This window comes from Anguilla rostrata, chromosome 12 (assembly GCF_018555375.3).
Source record: "Anguilla rostrata isolate EN2019 chromosome 12, ASM1855537v3, whole genome shotgun sequence".
NCBI lineage: Eukaryota > Metazoa > Chordata > Actinopteri > Anguilliformes > Anguillidae > Anguilla > Anguilla rostrata.
The window spans coordinates 38,906,227-38,921,410 of NC_057944.1; the positions used below are offsets into that span (position 1 = coordinate 38,906,227).

The following is a 15,184-nucleotide window of genomic DNA, read 5'->3' on the forward strand; positions in this document are numbered from 1 at the left end:
TGGACCTCTGATCTGAGGATGGATGTTGACTGGATAAAAAAAAAAAAACCTGGAACCGCTAGTTCTGCACAAAGAGAGAGGAAATTAACTGAACCTTCTACGTCTGGATGCGTGGAATCACAGGGGGAAGGTTTCCAAGCACTCTTAATGTCAGACATTTTAACAAAAACAGCTAGCGGAGTTGCGCTGGCTGCAGAGGGGCTGGCTGGGTGGTTTCTCCTGTAAAGCCGACCGGCAGCCTTCTGTGTTTACGTCTTACCGCTGCGACTTTATCGAGTGAGGATTTCACAGGGCTGGCTTCTGCTGATCTTGTCCCTGCTTGCGTTTAAGTACAGGGCGCGAACACCCCTCCTCAGTGCTGTGCCTGTGCTGTACCTGTCAGCGGGGAGTCCTGACCCGGTGTCAGGTGCTCGGGTTCAAAGCCAGCGGTACTGTCTGCGCCTGGTTACGGTTGCTAAGAGGCACGCTCGTCGCAGCGTGAGCGCTAAGTGATGAAGAGCAGGGGAGAAGCAGCGAGCGAGCGTGGGAGCGGCCCCTGCCTTTGGTGAGATCACACGGATCTGGTGCTCCGCCTTGTACACTCAAGCCCCCTCCCCCCCACCCCCACCCCTCGCCCCGCCCCCCACAGAGATCCAAAACCTCAACGTCGCCCCAGAAAGCAGCTCTCAGACGCGTCCACATCTCCGCGCGTGACCGCAGGGGGGGGGGGGGGGGGGGGGCGGGAGGTCGGGGGGGGGGGGGGTACCATGGTGCGCTTCCCAGCCTTAGGTTAGGCCGAGGCCGTGTGATTCGTATTGCAGGAGCTGATTCAGCGCTCGAGCAGCTAGCCGCTCTGAGCCCAGCCCAGCGCCGGCGCTCAGCCCAGCCCAGCCGCCGGTGGAGGTGTGAGCACGCCGCCCTTCGCGCGCGAGGCGCTTTGTAGACGCTTCAGATGTACGCGTGTGTTGATCGAGAATGTTTTCTTTTTTATTTTCAAGATGACATGTGAAAGCTCAAAGCTACCTGATATCTCAAAGCAGACATCTTACAGAATAGCCTCTATCAGCTGGTTTACTTTGCAGTAGTTTGCTTGTGTTTTTTTTTTTGCAAAGTTCAGTAGTCAGTATGTGGAGTTTCTAGAACATTCCCGCCAGCACTGAGCTTCAGATTTCATTGCACCTCTGGCAAATATGGCCGGGTGTTATTTATTTATTTTTTTTGTCTACTTCTATTTAACTTCTCTATGTAAACCTGTTAAATTTTTTAAAACCTTCGAATTTACCTTTTACGTCTATCCATTCAGCAAAAGTGATGCCAAGTCATCGATACTGCAGCTGACAGCAGTAAATCCATATTCACATGCGGCGTAAAGTAGATGCAAGACGGAGGTTGAGAATATCGAGCTTTGGGTTCGAGGAATGGGTTCGAGGGGGAAGTGTTAGATGCGTCATACACAGGACTCATAAATCCACGATAAAAATTGTTTGTTTATTCTTACAGTATTTGAGCCAGAACACACTGTAAACAGGCGTGCTTTCAGAAGACAGCCACTGACTCTGCTGTCCTGGCTGTATTGAGTACTGAGGAGCTCATTCCACCACGGGAGGGGGGTGGGGGGGAGGAGGGGCAGATTAGGTGCCATCTTTGCTGCCAGGGTGAAACGGCACGCCCATTAGACTCATTACTCATGTACACAACCTGCGGAAACGCCACTGCCGGCTGCAGTAGCTGTCAACTTCCTCCAGGTGGCGCAGTGCCGTCTGAATGACTGCGCTTGAGGCTGAGTTGGGCCGGAGACCGTGTGTGCCCCCCCCCCTCCCCCCCCCCGACTCAGTGAGGGATTCTGGGAATCCTGTCAGATTGCCCAAGTCTGACCCCTCCAGCTACAGCTCCCCAGGGCAGCAGCGGCCAGACCAGCCTCCCGGGCGGGGGGGGGGGGGGGGGCGCTCTTTAATTGGCTGCCTTTTTTGGGGCAGCCCCCTCCTCAGAGCAGCTCCTAGCGAGGTCACTCTCTGATGTGTTGTGCACTCAAGCCAAAGCGAAGCCTTTTTTAGGCAGTAACTCTGTACATGCACACACACACCGTACACGCACACACACACTCACACACGCTCACACTCACACCCGGACACACACACACACACACCGTCACCCACGCATTCTGCTCAGTCAATATAGGTCCTGGAAATTACCTAGTGCTTAGTTTTTCAAACACTATCGAAATTAACAAAAACATTAAGAGCGTTAAGAAACCGAGTATCTTCCTCCCTCCGAGCGAGAGCTGCGTGGGGGGTGTTAATCGCTGTCCTTACAGTAATCCTTTTGTGTCTAGTTATTTCTCATTAGCCTCTGTCTGACGGATTTATCCTTTGTCAGACACGATCTCTTCATCTAGCGGAGATGGCCCGGTGAGCCTCATTTACAGACAGCTGTTTGTGTTTTTTTTTTGTATTTCTCTGTTTTATATGAATATGAATGAGACTGACAAGCAGTCGGAGTGATTAAAAAAGGGGTTTCATTTTACTGATGCGACTTTATACGGTGCGCTCACCTTTCACGTTAAATGAAACCCTTAATCATATAAACAACTGAGATCTTCTTGATCGCACAGCACAAGGAAGTGTTTGCTTTGCAAATGTCCGCTTTAAATTTAATTGTTTAAAAAAATAAATAAATAAAAAATACAGCTTAATCACGATACTGTAAATGACAATGTAAATACACGATACATGAGAGGTGAATCAGTAGTTGCATTATGCTGATTTTAAGAGCTAAACCCTTTCAAACAGTATGTTGTTCGGTTTATTGCAGACGTTCACAGTGTTTTATATCTTTGTGAAGGATCAGTACTTCCTCCGTCGAAGCCTGTGTTTTATCAGCAGACCTTTATAGGATCGCATTGCCGCCATTTTGCTGCTTTGATCTCAGGGTTGGTAACAGGCAGCTTGCTGCACAGCAGCACACATTGGTCAGACTTGGCATGAGCGTCTTCATAATGGGCTAATGAACAGTTCCCTATAAAAGACTTCAAAGCCTGGTCTGTCTGAATTTACACTTCCAAACACAGGTAAGGCTGTCTTTCACAGGCATGATATTTTGCACTTTAATATAGACGACAGGAAGAAAACACATATTAGATGTATTTCTTTCTTATGTTTGTGTGTGTTTGCGTGTGTGTGAGTGTGTGCATGTGTGTGAGTGCGTGAGTGCGTGCATGTGTGTATGTGTGTGTACATTCTTGCAAGCGTGTGTGTGTGTGTTTGTGCATGCGCATGCATGTGTTTGTGCATGTGTGTGTTTCTGCCTGCATGCATGTGTAGTGTGTGTGTGGATGCATGTGTGCATGAGTGCTTGAGTCCGTGTATGTGCGTGTACGTGCTTGCACGTGTGTGTTCACATGTGCGCGTGCGTGTGTGTTTGCATGCATGTGTTTGTGCGTGCCTGCGTGTGTGTGCGTGCGTGTTTGTGCCTGCCTGCGTGTGTGTGTGTGTGTGGCTTTAAAGTGTTTTTGTCCCATAGCCCTGCTAGCTGATGGATCGCTGACTCTTTGACATTGTTGCGCTGTGTGTGAAGCGTCTTCCTCAGATTCGTGACCCCACAAACCCAACGTGTGGACCATGATGTGAATAAAAGGCGGTTACATTTTCAGAAGAGCACATGCTTGTCCCCACTCTCCCAAATCAAAAGGCACTAAAGCTGCTGAATGAGTTTCAACCATCCAGCCATCTAACATAGCTTTATACCGATAAGAAATCCAGGAACCCATTCAGGTTAGCTGTAAGGTTAGCTACTCCACTTATGTATTATGGTATTATACTAATGGGGATTTCCATACAGGTTAGCTGTAAGGTTAGCTACTGTGCCTTCACTTATGGTATTATGGTATTATGGTATTATATGGATAGGAAGTTTGATCCAGTTTAGCTGTAAGGTTAGCTGCTGTGACTTGACTTATGGTATGGCAGAAGGTACGTAGTTCTTTGGTCTAGGATGGATTTCAGTAATCAAGCCACGTGCAATTCAGGTCCAGTAAAGTAGCTAAAAGTAACCATGGTAATGTTTGAATGTTGGACTCAGTTTGAATGTTTGCATGATTATTCAGCAGTATAACATATATATATATATATATATATATATATATATAACATATAACAGGCCGGTTGCCAAAAACATACATTCCTAGCATTTCCTAAACGTTAAATCAAACTGGTTTTTCTGAACGGGGGGTGTGGGGGGGGGGGGGGGGGGTTTGGGTTCAGGAGAGGGGAGCCAGCTACTTCCCTGAGGACCCCACCTCAGTTCCCCTCCCGCAGACCTTCCCCAAAACTCAGAGGTTCCGCTCCCCCTCACAGGCTAACGGCTTCCCCAGAGACTCCACAGCATTCCACATTTTTCTTTGAAACATTTTTTTTCCCACACTAAAACGGCAGAGCTTCTGTAGCAGACGCCACGGTGACCCCCTGTGGGCTGATGGCATGCGGATGTTTTGCTGACGCGCCCTGCGGCTGCACTGACACACGCTGATTTTGTGCTGACATCACGCTGATGTTACGCTGATGTCGCCCCAGCGCTTTCCCTGTGGGGTTACCTGAGGTGAGCGTGAGGTGCGTTCAGGTTTAAACACTGCTCAGGTGTGTGTCCAGTGAGAAAGACCATCAGAGCGCCAGAGACAACCCAAAGACCAGCATTACTCAAACATCTACATCTTATGTTTCATCTAACTTCCAACAGTCCATAGGGAGAGGAAGGCCTTCTGTGACGGTTGGCTTAGAGGGTCAGAGCCCTGTGCACTCACTGTTGTGTTCTGCTCTGTGAGCGATGGACACAGGCTGTGTCAGAGGGTGGTGAGCTTTGCGTTATGAAGATTTTGCCTCACCACTGATCGTGGGAAAGGGTTTCTTTTTATGCCTTGGACACGTTGAAATGGTCTTTTGCAAACTGTTTGCTAAGTGTTAAGTCTAAGGTAATAACAAAAAAATGACTAAGAAGGACATATTTGTACCCATTTTTTTTTGTCATATGGTGGCTTTTGTATCTGTTTGTTGATGAGATGAAAAATAAACATTGCGGGGTTGAGGTAAGGTTGATTCGGACTGAGCAGCCTTGACTCCACAACTGTGTTTTTAGCCGTTTCTCTTCTCGTTAAAACCCAAAGCAAGCACCCGTAGCAGAAAGTGGATCCATAATATTTCTCCTTCTTATTTACTCATTGGAAGATTAATGAAATTCATACATGAACGAGTTAGATTAGTACGCTGCTGTCGTTTCAGTATATAAACAAATTTGATGTCCCCCCCACCCTTCACTCCAAACTCCCCGCCCCCTTTGTGTCCAGAATTTGTGTGGCAGAGAAGGGAAGTGTTTGGTCGGATATGACGTTAGTACTCCAGATGTGAGCTGCATGGGGTGCGGTGTGGGCTACTGAGATCACACAGAGCAGAGACCCCTGGGACAGACTAAAGCGATGGCCGATCCGCCTGGGGCGCGCCACTGTTCCGTGATGTTTGGCTAAAACACTAGAACTGGCTTCTGAGCGAAGAATGTGAAACAAGTTACGGTAGGGCAGGGCTGCCCAGCCCTGTTCCTGGAGGTCTAACTGTCCTGTAGGTTTTCACTCCAACCCCAACAAGGCCGCACGTCATCGAACAGGTAGAGATCTCGTTGAGCTGCTAATTAGTCGAGTGTGCCAATTAGGGCTGAAACGAAAACCTGCAGGGCAGTAGATCTCCAGGAGCAGGGTTGGGCGGCCCTGCTGTAGGGTCCCTCTGTCTCCCACGGGTGAAGGGGCGTGGTCCGCCAGGGGATTGATCGATTTGACTCACCTGTGGTTCCTTACTATAGAACCACTGATGTTGCAAGAAGCTAATTTCACAAAACCCGCAACACCCCTTTCCCAGATGCTCTGGAGTTAGTGTGTCTGGATAGGGAAGTTCCAATAATGTGAGATCTGCTTCTTCTTACGATCTGATTGGCCACAGAAGTTTTTAGGCAGGCTGATGTCATAGGTGAGCAACTTAACTTGGCTTGACTCTTCACCTCTGTCTGACGTCCCACTCACACAGGATCATGATTCATTAGAGGAGGTAACCAACCACTGTTTTTTTTTTAATTAGCAGAGAGCATGCTGGGAATTAGAACTGACTCATTTCACGGCAGAAGGTCAGCTGGGCCAGGGGCTCGCAGTCCCGTAAGGTTAGGAGTCTGAAGAGTGAGGAATGTGTTAATGCATTAATGCTTCATCTCCTCCCCCGCCCCCAGAATGCACCAGGCTCCAGCGAGCGCCGTCCCACGTCTGCCATTATCAGACATGAGTAATCGACTGACGGTGCGATCCACGCCGCCTGACTGACTTTTATACTTTCGGTGCGCTGTTAAAATGTTAAAATGTAGCTTTATGCATGCAGGTGCTGCACGGGTCAGTGCGATGTGTGTGGCGGAGGGAGAAGCAGAGTAAGATAAAAAGCTCTCTGCTGACAAACGGCACTCTCTTTTATTTCTGTGTTCAGGGTTTAACGAAAGTCCCTCGGTTAATTCCTCCGTCTTTGTTTTTGTTTGTGCTCTTTTTTTTGTTTTGTTTTGTCTGTCCCTGGTATTGTAGCGCGAGCAGATGTTGTTGCTTATTCACTGCTAATTAGCGGCCGAATTTGGAAAGATTTGTGTGAACAGAAAGAAAGCCGAGAGCGGGAACGAAGCCTCGCTTTTTTGGTCGTCTCGTCGTGAGGAGTCGGGGGGCTGGGCTGGAGGCGTTTTCCGGGCCTCTCTGAGGACGCGGTAGAGGCGGGACACTCAGATCCAGCCTTCGTGGCCAGTGGCACCGCTGCTTCTCTGTTCTAACAGACCGATTGATGCCGCTGATTGGCCAGAGACTCCACTCACCTGCTGTCCCAGGTGTAAATCAGCCCTGATGAGAGGGGAAGAGAGGCAGGCAGCAGCGCTGCTGGCCTCCACGGTCAGATTCGAGTATCGCTGCGTTAGAGGTGTGTGCCAAAAACTCCCCAGCTGATGGAGGTGTTTTTTTTTTTGTTTTTTTTAATCGTCAGTGTTCCAATTAGCTTTTCTTTTTTTCTAACAAATGCCATTTTCACATCTTTTGACATTCTGACTAATGAAGCACATCCTGTAGTAACGCGAGTTGTGTATGATTTGCACCTTTCTATTTGGCACTGCAAATTACATTGGATAGGAATCCTAGGATTCCACAGATAAACATAACTGCTGTGATGTAACACTTTACTCATAAAAAATAAATATATAAATCTGAAGTACATTGGTAACAAACAATAGAACAACTCAAACAATATGGAAGACACTGAATGGCTACTTCCTGCTAACTCCCTCATGGATACCAGAATCTTCTCCTTAAATTGTTAAATTTCCTCTACCTTTTTGGCCTTGTCCTGAGTTGACCCCAGAAATATAATTAATCCAAATTTAATTGGATAGGAAGCCTCCCCTCCCCAGCCCACACATACACCATAGCCTTCAATACTTCACTAAAGGTCATCCTGTTGGCACTGCGGGATTATGGGTAAATTCAGCAATCTGATAGAGATATCCATTCAAAAAAACTTTTATTTGTGTCTGTTCCACCATCAGTTTTCCATGAGTGTATTTGGGACCAGGGAATTATTATTATTTTTTTCTTTTCTTTGGAAAATTCTTACTGGCTTTGGAAAAGCTTTTTCTTTAGTAGTACTGCCTTTGTAAATCCTGGCGGAGGTCACATGATGTTTTATTTTCCCATGTCCTTATTTGGCATCTGTGTTGACGTTCTGTCACTGATTTGAGTGGCGCTACCCGTAGACAGTGTAGCCTGTGGGCAGGTCGTATGAAACAGAGGTCAGTCCACATGCAGCTACGGTCTTCTAAGCTAATCTTTTTAAATGGGCTCTTTAAACCGGCACATACTTACTGTCCTGATGAAGGCTTGCTAGCTGAAACGTTAGCTGTGCAGCATTAAAGCAGCTATTATTATTGTAGCACTATACTCAGTACTGCTATACTCGCTGTGTTCCAGGGCGTGTCGCTGGAGCCTGAAGCTAGGCGCTTGTCTCAAATTGAGTTGTTTCGCTTAGCGTCGCGCTCGCGGTGAGAATGCATGGCGTTTGTGCTCAGTCTCGGGGTCAATGGCGGACCCGGAGAATGCGCAGGGGGGGCGTGCGTGTTGTGTGCGTGTCTGGGTGAGGGGGAGTGGGTGTGTGTGTATGTGATGTGAGTGAGGGAAGGCACACTCTCAGCCAGCCGCAGTAAAAGCCCAGGATAACGCCCGTCTCTGTGGGGGGGGAGGGTTTGGTAAACTCTGGTAAATTCCAACATTTGGAGTCTAGAAAGAGGAGACCGTGTCTCTTCTGTAGTGGAGTCAGCCAGACCCCCCACCTTCGCAACCGCTACCACACCCCCCCCTTTCCTCAAACATGTCCTAGAAAAACATCAGCCTTCCTCCTCTGAGTTCCAGGGTCCCACCGGAGCCCACGCGATCTGTCCTTTACTGGCCGCCCGAGCGTGTGCCATCCAGCGAGCTGTCGCCGGGGCGACGAGCAGGGGACATCACCGCCGGGCATGCTGGGAGGCCTCTGACCGCAGGGAGAAAGCTGTTCTGCAGCCGTCCCCTGTGTGTGTGAGTGTGAGTGTGAGTGTGTGTGTGTGTGTGTAAGTGTGAGGGTGTGTGTGTGCGTGTGTTGGTGTGAGCGTGTGTGTGTGTGTGGTGTGTGTGTGTGTGTGTGTGTATGTGTGTGAATGTGTGTGTGTGTGTGTGTGTGTGTGTGTGTGTGTGTGCGTGTGTGTGTGTGTATGTGTGTGTGTGTGTGTGATTGTGTGTGTGTGCGGTGTGAGTGTGTGTGTGAGTGTGTGTGTGTGTGTGTGTGAGTGTGTGTGCGCAGCCTCCCATGGGCCCCGGTGGCCTTGTCTCTGAACAGAAACGGCAGAGGCCGATTTAATGGTGACCGGCACTGTCTAAACCCACCGACTGTCGTAGCCTTCTTCTGGTGTCTCTCCTCTCTCTCTCTCTCTCTCTCTCTCTCTCTCTCTCTCTCTCTCGTAAAAGAACAAAGCAGGCCTGCCGGGGGGGGGGGGGGCGGGCGTCTGTCTGCCGCTGCATCCTGCTAGGTAATTTCAGTTCTGCCAGTTTCAGGGATGGGAAGGTAAAACCGTGTAAACAAGTTCGTACAGCGAGAATCCTGCCGGAGACCGATCTGAGAATCACAAAGCGGCAGTTGGCGAAGTCGGTCCTTTTTGTCTGCATGATAATTTTATGAGGAGCAGAAGTGCACGCTGGGAGATGGCGCGCCGAGACGGCGCTGCGTTTCGATTGGCCGGCTCGTAGAGGAGGCCAATGGTCTGGGGTGAGGGTTAGCGCCAGGGTCCTGGGAAGCCAGTGGCTAGGAGCTGCTTTGAGTCAGTTTTTGGGGGGAATAGAGGCTTTATGTGTGTGTGTGTGGGTGTGCGTGTTGTGTGGCTGTGCGTGTGTGTGTGTGTGTGTAAGTGTGAGGGTGTGTGTGTGCGGATGTGTATGCGTGTGAACGTGTGTGTGTGTGTGTGGCTGTGCGGGTGTGTGTGTATGTGTGTGTGAATGTGTGTGTGTGTGTGTGTGTGTGTGTGTGTGTGTGTGTGTGTAAGTGTGTGTGTGGCTGTGCTGGTGTGTGTGTATGTGTGTGTGGCTGTGCTGGTGTGTGTGTGTGTGGCTGTGCTGTGTGTGTGTGTGTGGTGTGTGTGTGTGGGTGTTGTTGGCTGTGCTGGTGTGTGTGTATGTGTGTGTGGCTGTGCTGGGTGGTGTGTGTAGCTGTGTGTGTGTGTGGCTGTGCGTGTGTGTGTGTGTAAGTGTGTGTGTGGCTGTGCTGGTGTGTGTGTATGTGTGTGTGGATGTGCGGGTGTGCGGGAGATTGAGCAGTTGAGTTGGAACCCCAGTCATGTATCTCTCTAAGCTCTGGTAAATGTGGCAGCAGATGATCGTATGAAGCAGTCATTTCTGCTGGGACACGACCTCATTACTCTCTGTGAATGGGCTTTGTAGAGAGCCGAGGTGTAAAGACCCTCTCAGGTTTTTTTTCCCCGTTCTTTTCTTTCTTTCTTTCTTTATTTTTCACGGTTGCCAGACGGGAGATCTCCATTTCTCTCTCTGTCCTCATCTGGCCAGGCAAGTCATCCCCAAGTCACATGACGCAAGAACAGACCTCCTGGCCTGTCTCACCCCCCTCAAAGTTACCCGCCAAAAAGTATCATCACATCGAAGAATGTCACATCGAAGGAATATCGCTGCAAATACACGTTTTCTTTAAAATTGTCAACAATGTCCTGAAACTCAACGAGGGCCTAAAGGTTTAAAGTGTTTAACTTACATAGGCAATTACAATCAGGCGTGTGCTGTGAAGCTAGGAGACGCTCATGACCAGTAAGTCTGTATCTCCATTGACCGCTAATGACGTTACCTGGATTTGAACTTGCAACCTCGACAGGGGCACAGCCATTTGCAGCCTGCCTGCCATTATTTTGTTCTCCTACGAAGCCCAGTGTACGTCCGCGGTGAGATTTAAAGGGTCATATAATAACAGGGAAATTTTGTGCATGTGAAACATTGATAAGCAGCGCGAGCAGCGTCTGACTCAGCAGCGAGTCCACAGGGACGGCTGGAGCTGCGTTAGCGTGCCTGAGGACGTCCTGGGGAACTGTAACTGTGAGACCCACTTCCATCTGGGGGGGGGGGAAATGAAAAAATAAATAATGAAATAACAACTTTCTCATTGTTCATCTCGGCACTCTACCAGATGGGATGCCAAGGCAATGTCATGAAGTGCTTCTTGCTGTTAATATATATTGTTATCATATATTGAGGGACCGTGGGTGAATTTTCCAATCTCCCTCACCTCCTCAAAATTTGCCAGACATATGCTGTTTTACATTTACTGTTTTGTTCCCCCTCTTATGTGATAGTATGGTTTTGCATATAAATGTTCATAATGTTTTATTTTATTTTTATTTGTGAAGCTTTACTGGAGAACTTTGAGACACTGGAGGAGCGGCGTTAGACTGCCATCTGGTGGTTGTGTTGCTGTGACATCACTGTCTGTTTTGTTTTTTTGAAAAGCTAAGACGACAATTAAGTGTTTTTATGCATTTCATCCATCCATGTGGGGTATTCAATAGGAATAATCATGAGCTGCTCTGCTTTAGGAAATTTAGGTTCTTTATCTTTCGAATTATAAATTAAATGCATTTGTTCATAGCAATGATTGTGCTTGCTTGTTTTGTAGGAAGGAAAGAAGAAATTTGACAAGGAAACAGAGAAGTACTACTCCGTTTTGGAGAAGCACCTAAATTTGTCATCGAAAAAGAAAGACAGCTTTTTACAAGAGGTAAGCTGCAATGCTTTTATGTTTCAAACAAAGAAATAAAATGGAAATACACAGTATGACCAAAAGTATCTGGACACCCCTTGGTCTGGGGCTGTTTTTCATGGTTCGGGCTCTAGGCCCTTTAGTTCCAGTGAAGGGAAATCTTAATGCTACAGCATACAATCACACTGTAGATGATTCTGTGTCTTCCCAACAATTTGGGGAAGGCCCATATAGCAGGATCCATATAGAAGTGGTTTTGTCGAGAACGGTGTGAAGAACTTGACTGGCCTGCACAGAGCCCTGACCTCAACCCCATCCAACACCTTTGAGATCAGTTGGAAAGCCAACTGTGAGCCAGGCCAAATCACCCTGTCAGTGCCCGACCACACTAATGCTCTTCTGGCTGAATGGGAGCAAATCCCTGCAGCGATGCTCCAACATCTAGTATAAAGCCTTCGCAGAAGAGTGGAGGTTGTTATAGCAGCAGCAAAGGGTGGACCAACTCCATATTAATGCCCATAATTTTGGATGAGATGTTGGATGTCGGGTGTCCACCTACTTTTGGCCATGTAGTGTATGTTTTTACATAAATTCCACAATATCAACATCTGGACCTCATAAAATGCCAGAAGAATATGATAATGCTGTTCTGGGATCGGTTTTATGTTTCAACTCATAATGGATAATGTTAGGAATGTGACCAGTTGATACCTGCTCCTAGATCAGTGCTCCTGCTCTGAGACGGTTTATGAATATCGGTCAGTAATGGCATGTCAAAATGGTGATGCGTATGGTTAGGTCACAGTGTAAAGTTCCACTCCCATGGGCTTCACTCATAGAATGTGGGGCTTATGACAGAGAGCAGACTGTCCGTGTTGCTGAAAGTGCACGGTATCGGTTCTGTAAAATAACGTGCTACTGAAAGTTCGGTGGATGCACCTCCTGTTCCCATAAAGATTTCAGTGCAGTTTTATTTATGTCTTTTTTTCGTGAGAAATGCACCCTTCCCCTTTCTGTAAGGACAGCTTCAGTCTAACCCTTTAACCGTTTATTCACCGGACAAGTCTGTCCAGGAGGTAGAAGAGCTTCGTGCCTTCATTTCCCACAATTCCCTATGCTCAATCAGCTAATTAACTCTATAAACCAGAGTTTCAGTTAGCCAAATAGGAATGTGTGATCTGACATTTCATGCTAATTTTAATACACTCATTGATCACAAATGACAACTGTTTTTGTGTCCCTGTCTGAAACGTTTTGCCAAGATCTAATCTGCAAGTGAGCCGGCGCTGGCATATAGAGCTTATTAGCAAATTGAGCATGGGGAATTGTGGGAAATGTAGGCAGGCCTACACACCACTTACCAACCCTGAGTTACAGTTTACTTGCCTTGTGTTCCTTTGTGTTGACACTGTTGAAGTCAGCTTCTTCTCAGTGAGTGTAAACTTCAGTGGGAAGTTGTCATTTGAGCAGGCTGATGAAAGCCCTTTTTTCCATTTCCAGGCAGATGCTCAGATTGATAAAGACAGGCAGGTATTTTACGATGCCTCCCTTGAATACGTCTTCAAAATACAAGAAGTTCAAGAGAAGAAGAAGTTTGAATTTGTCGAACCGGTAAGTTGCGCTTCCCCCCTGTCTCGTCTGTTGGTTTTCATCAAACGGAGACGCGGAGGAAGTGTTTGCTCAGATGAAAAAGAACCGCGCTGTCTGGTGATTGTGTTATTAATTTCCGCACGTCGAGCCCAAAAGGATAAAAAAGCAAATACAAAGTTATGTAACAGTCCCTGCTGGCAACACTGCTGTTCTGTACAAATGTCCCTTTTGAAATCACCCTGACAGGCACTGGTGAAAGAGATAACAAACAAAAAAAAAAACTGCTAATTTTTAACGCTTAAGGTGTGAGATCACACTGAGGTGTTTAGAATGTTTTCCGAACTGAACGTTCTAATGATGACGTAACAATTCTAAAGTCTTTTAAATGTATAGAATGTTTATGACCAATAAAAATACAATATGGAAGTCTAGATACTTAATCAAGACAATCATGAGTGCATGAATTCAGGAAGAAATTGGGGTTCTTTTTTTTTTTCAAACGTTCTGGACAAATTTAGAATCCACACTCGGGTCAGGCGTGGAGGGTGACATCATCGCATAAAGCTCCATTCCTCTTCAGTTATGCAGTCGGTCAATAGGAGCCATCCATCAGTGCTACCAACAAATCAGACATCTTCCTAAATGGCAAAAGGTGATCAAAAGGCAATCAGGTTAACATTGTTGTGTAGAATTAACACCACAGTGTCAATCATCAACCTGGCCCCTTGAACTTCCACGATGGTGAGGATCGATACAGAACATCGCAGGGTTAACGTGGGTTACTGCATGTGCGGCAGCTCCTGGGTTAGGCGGTGCTGTCATTTCATCTTCACAATCAGCCATGCATAAAATCAATATAGCACGGAGGATATTAAAGTTAATCAGATGAAAAACTCAAAAATGGATTATACATGTCGGATTCTTTTCACTTTATTCAAATTAAAGATGTTTTTATTCAAAGCGACTCACACAAGTTTTCTGTAGTATCCATTTATCCACCTGAACATGCTGAAGTGCCACCCAGTACTCTATTGAACTTTTTATATTTTTCACCAACTAGTTCAGACAGTAGAAATCAGGTGAGGTGAGTCAACTGTATAATACTGATACATTTAGGGCTGAGTATCAATAAAAGCAGTATGTGCTGGCTGCCATGGTGACCAGGGTTAAGTAGTATTTACAATCTTATGTCAGCACTTTGGGTTAAAACAGTGGTGCAGATATGTATGGGACTCAGTAATTATGTTTAGAAATGATCTGTGCTCAGTGTTAGCTTTGCCCTCACCTTAATTGAAAATGTTGAGTGCAGTCCTTAGCTCAAGACCTGAATAGCCCACCTAAATATACACTATAGGACCATACGTATCTGGACACCCCTTGGGGTGGGGCTGTTTTTCATGGGTTCATGGCTAGGCCACTTAGTTCCAGTGAAGGCAACTCTCAAATCTTAGACAAGTCTGTACTTCCCCAAAACTTTAGGAAAGACTTTTTCCTGTTTCAGCATGACAGTGTCAAGAACAGTGTGGAAGAACTTGACTGGCCTGGACAGAGCCCTGACCTCAACCCCATCCAACACCTTTGGGATCAATTGGAAAGCCAACTGCACACCAGGCCTAACTGCCCAATCAGAGCCCGACCTCACTAATGCTCTTGTGGCTGAATGGAAGCAAATCCCTGTAGCAAAACTCCCAACATCTAGTATAAAGCCTTCTCAGAAGAGTGGAGGCTGTTATTGCAGCAAAGTGTGGACCAGCTCCATATTAATGCCCATAATTATGTATGCACGTCAGGTGTCCACATACTTTTGGCCATGCAGTGTAGAAGCTGTGATTGGCAGGTTCTCACTAATTAGCGTTTGCACTTGTGGCGAGGCTGCAGAGTTGGGTACATAAGACTGCTATCAGCATACTGAATTTCACTGAGCAAGGCCACATGCTGGAATGGTTTAAATATTTTAGGCTCATTTTAATGAAGGCAGCAGTAGAGGAATATTTTCTGAATGTGGTCCCTGAATTTCTTAGATGTACTGTACACAGCCCCGCTTTTCACCCAAAGGGCTGGAATGAGATCGCGATGCATTTTTATCAGAAATTGATATTCGTTTTGGATTTGCTGCCTTCGTTTTGTTGATGAGGGCAGTGAGGAAACGCTGCTGATCTTTTCTAAATGATGTGCGTTAAAATCATGTAGTGACAGTTGAAGATATGTCCGCCTGTATAAATCAGCTCTCTGGATAAGAGCATCAGCATCATCTCTGGGAAGGTATATCATATATCATAATGTTG

The 15,184-nt window shown here is 46.9% G+C and overlaps 1 protein-coding gene across 2 annotated transcripts in view; it reads left to right on the forward strand.

Moving 5' to 3' along the window:
* The window catches only part of LOC135236573 (rho GTPase-activating protein 42), a 79,861-nt gene that overhangs the window by 38,030 nt on the left and 26,647 nt on the right, over positions 1-15,184 (forward strand). For both annotated transcript variants that reach the window (XM_064303026.1, XM_064303027.1), the window contains exons 5-6: positions 11,226-11,327; positions 12,810-12,920. In XM_064303026.1, coding sequence (XP_064159096.1) covers positions 11,226-11,327; positions 12,810-12,920 — 213 coding nt within the window. The remainder of the gene's footprint in view (positions 1-11,225; positions 11,328-12,809; positions 12,921-15,184) is intronic.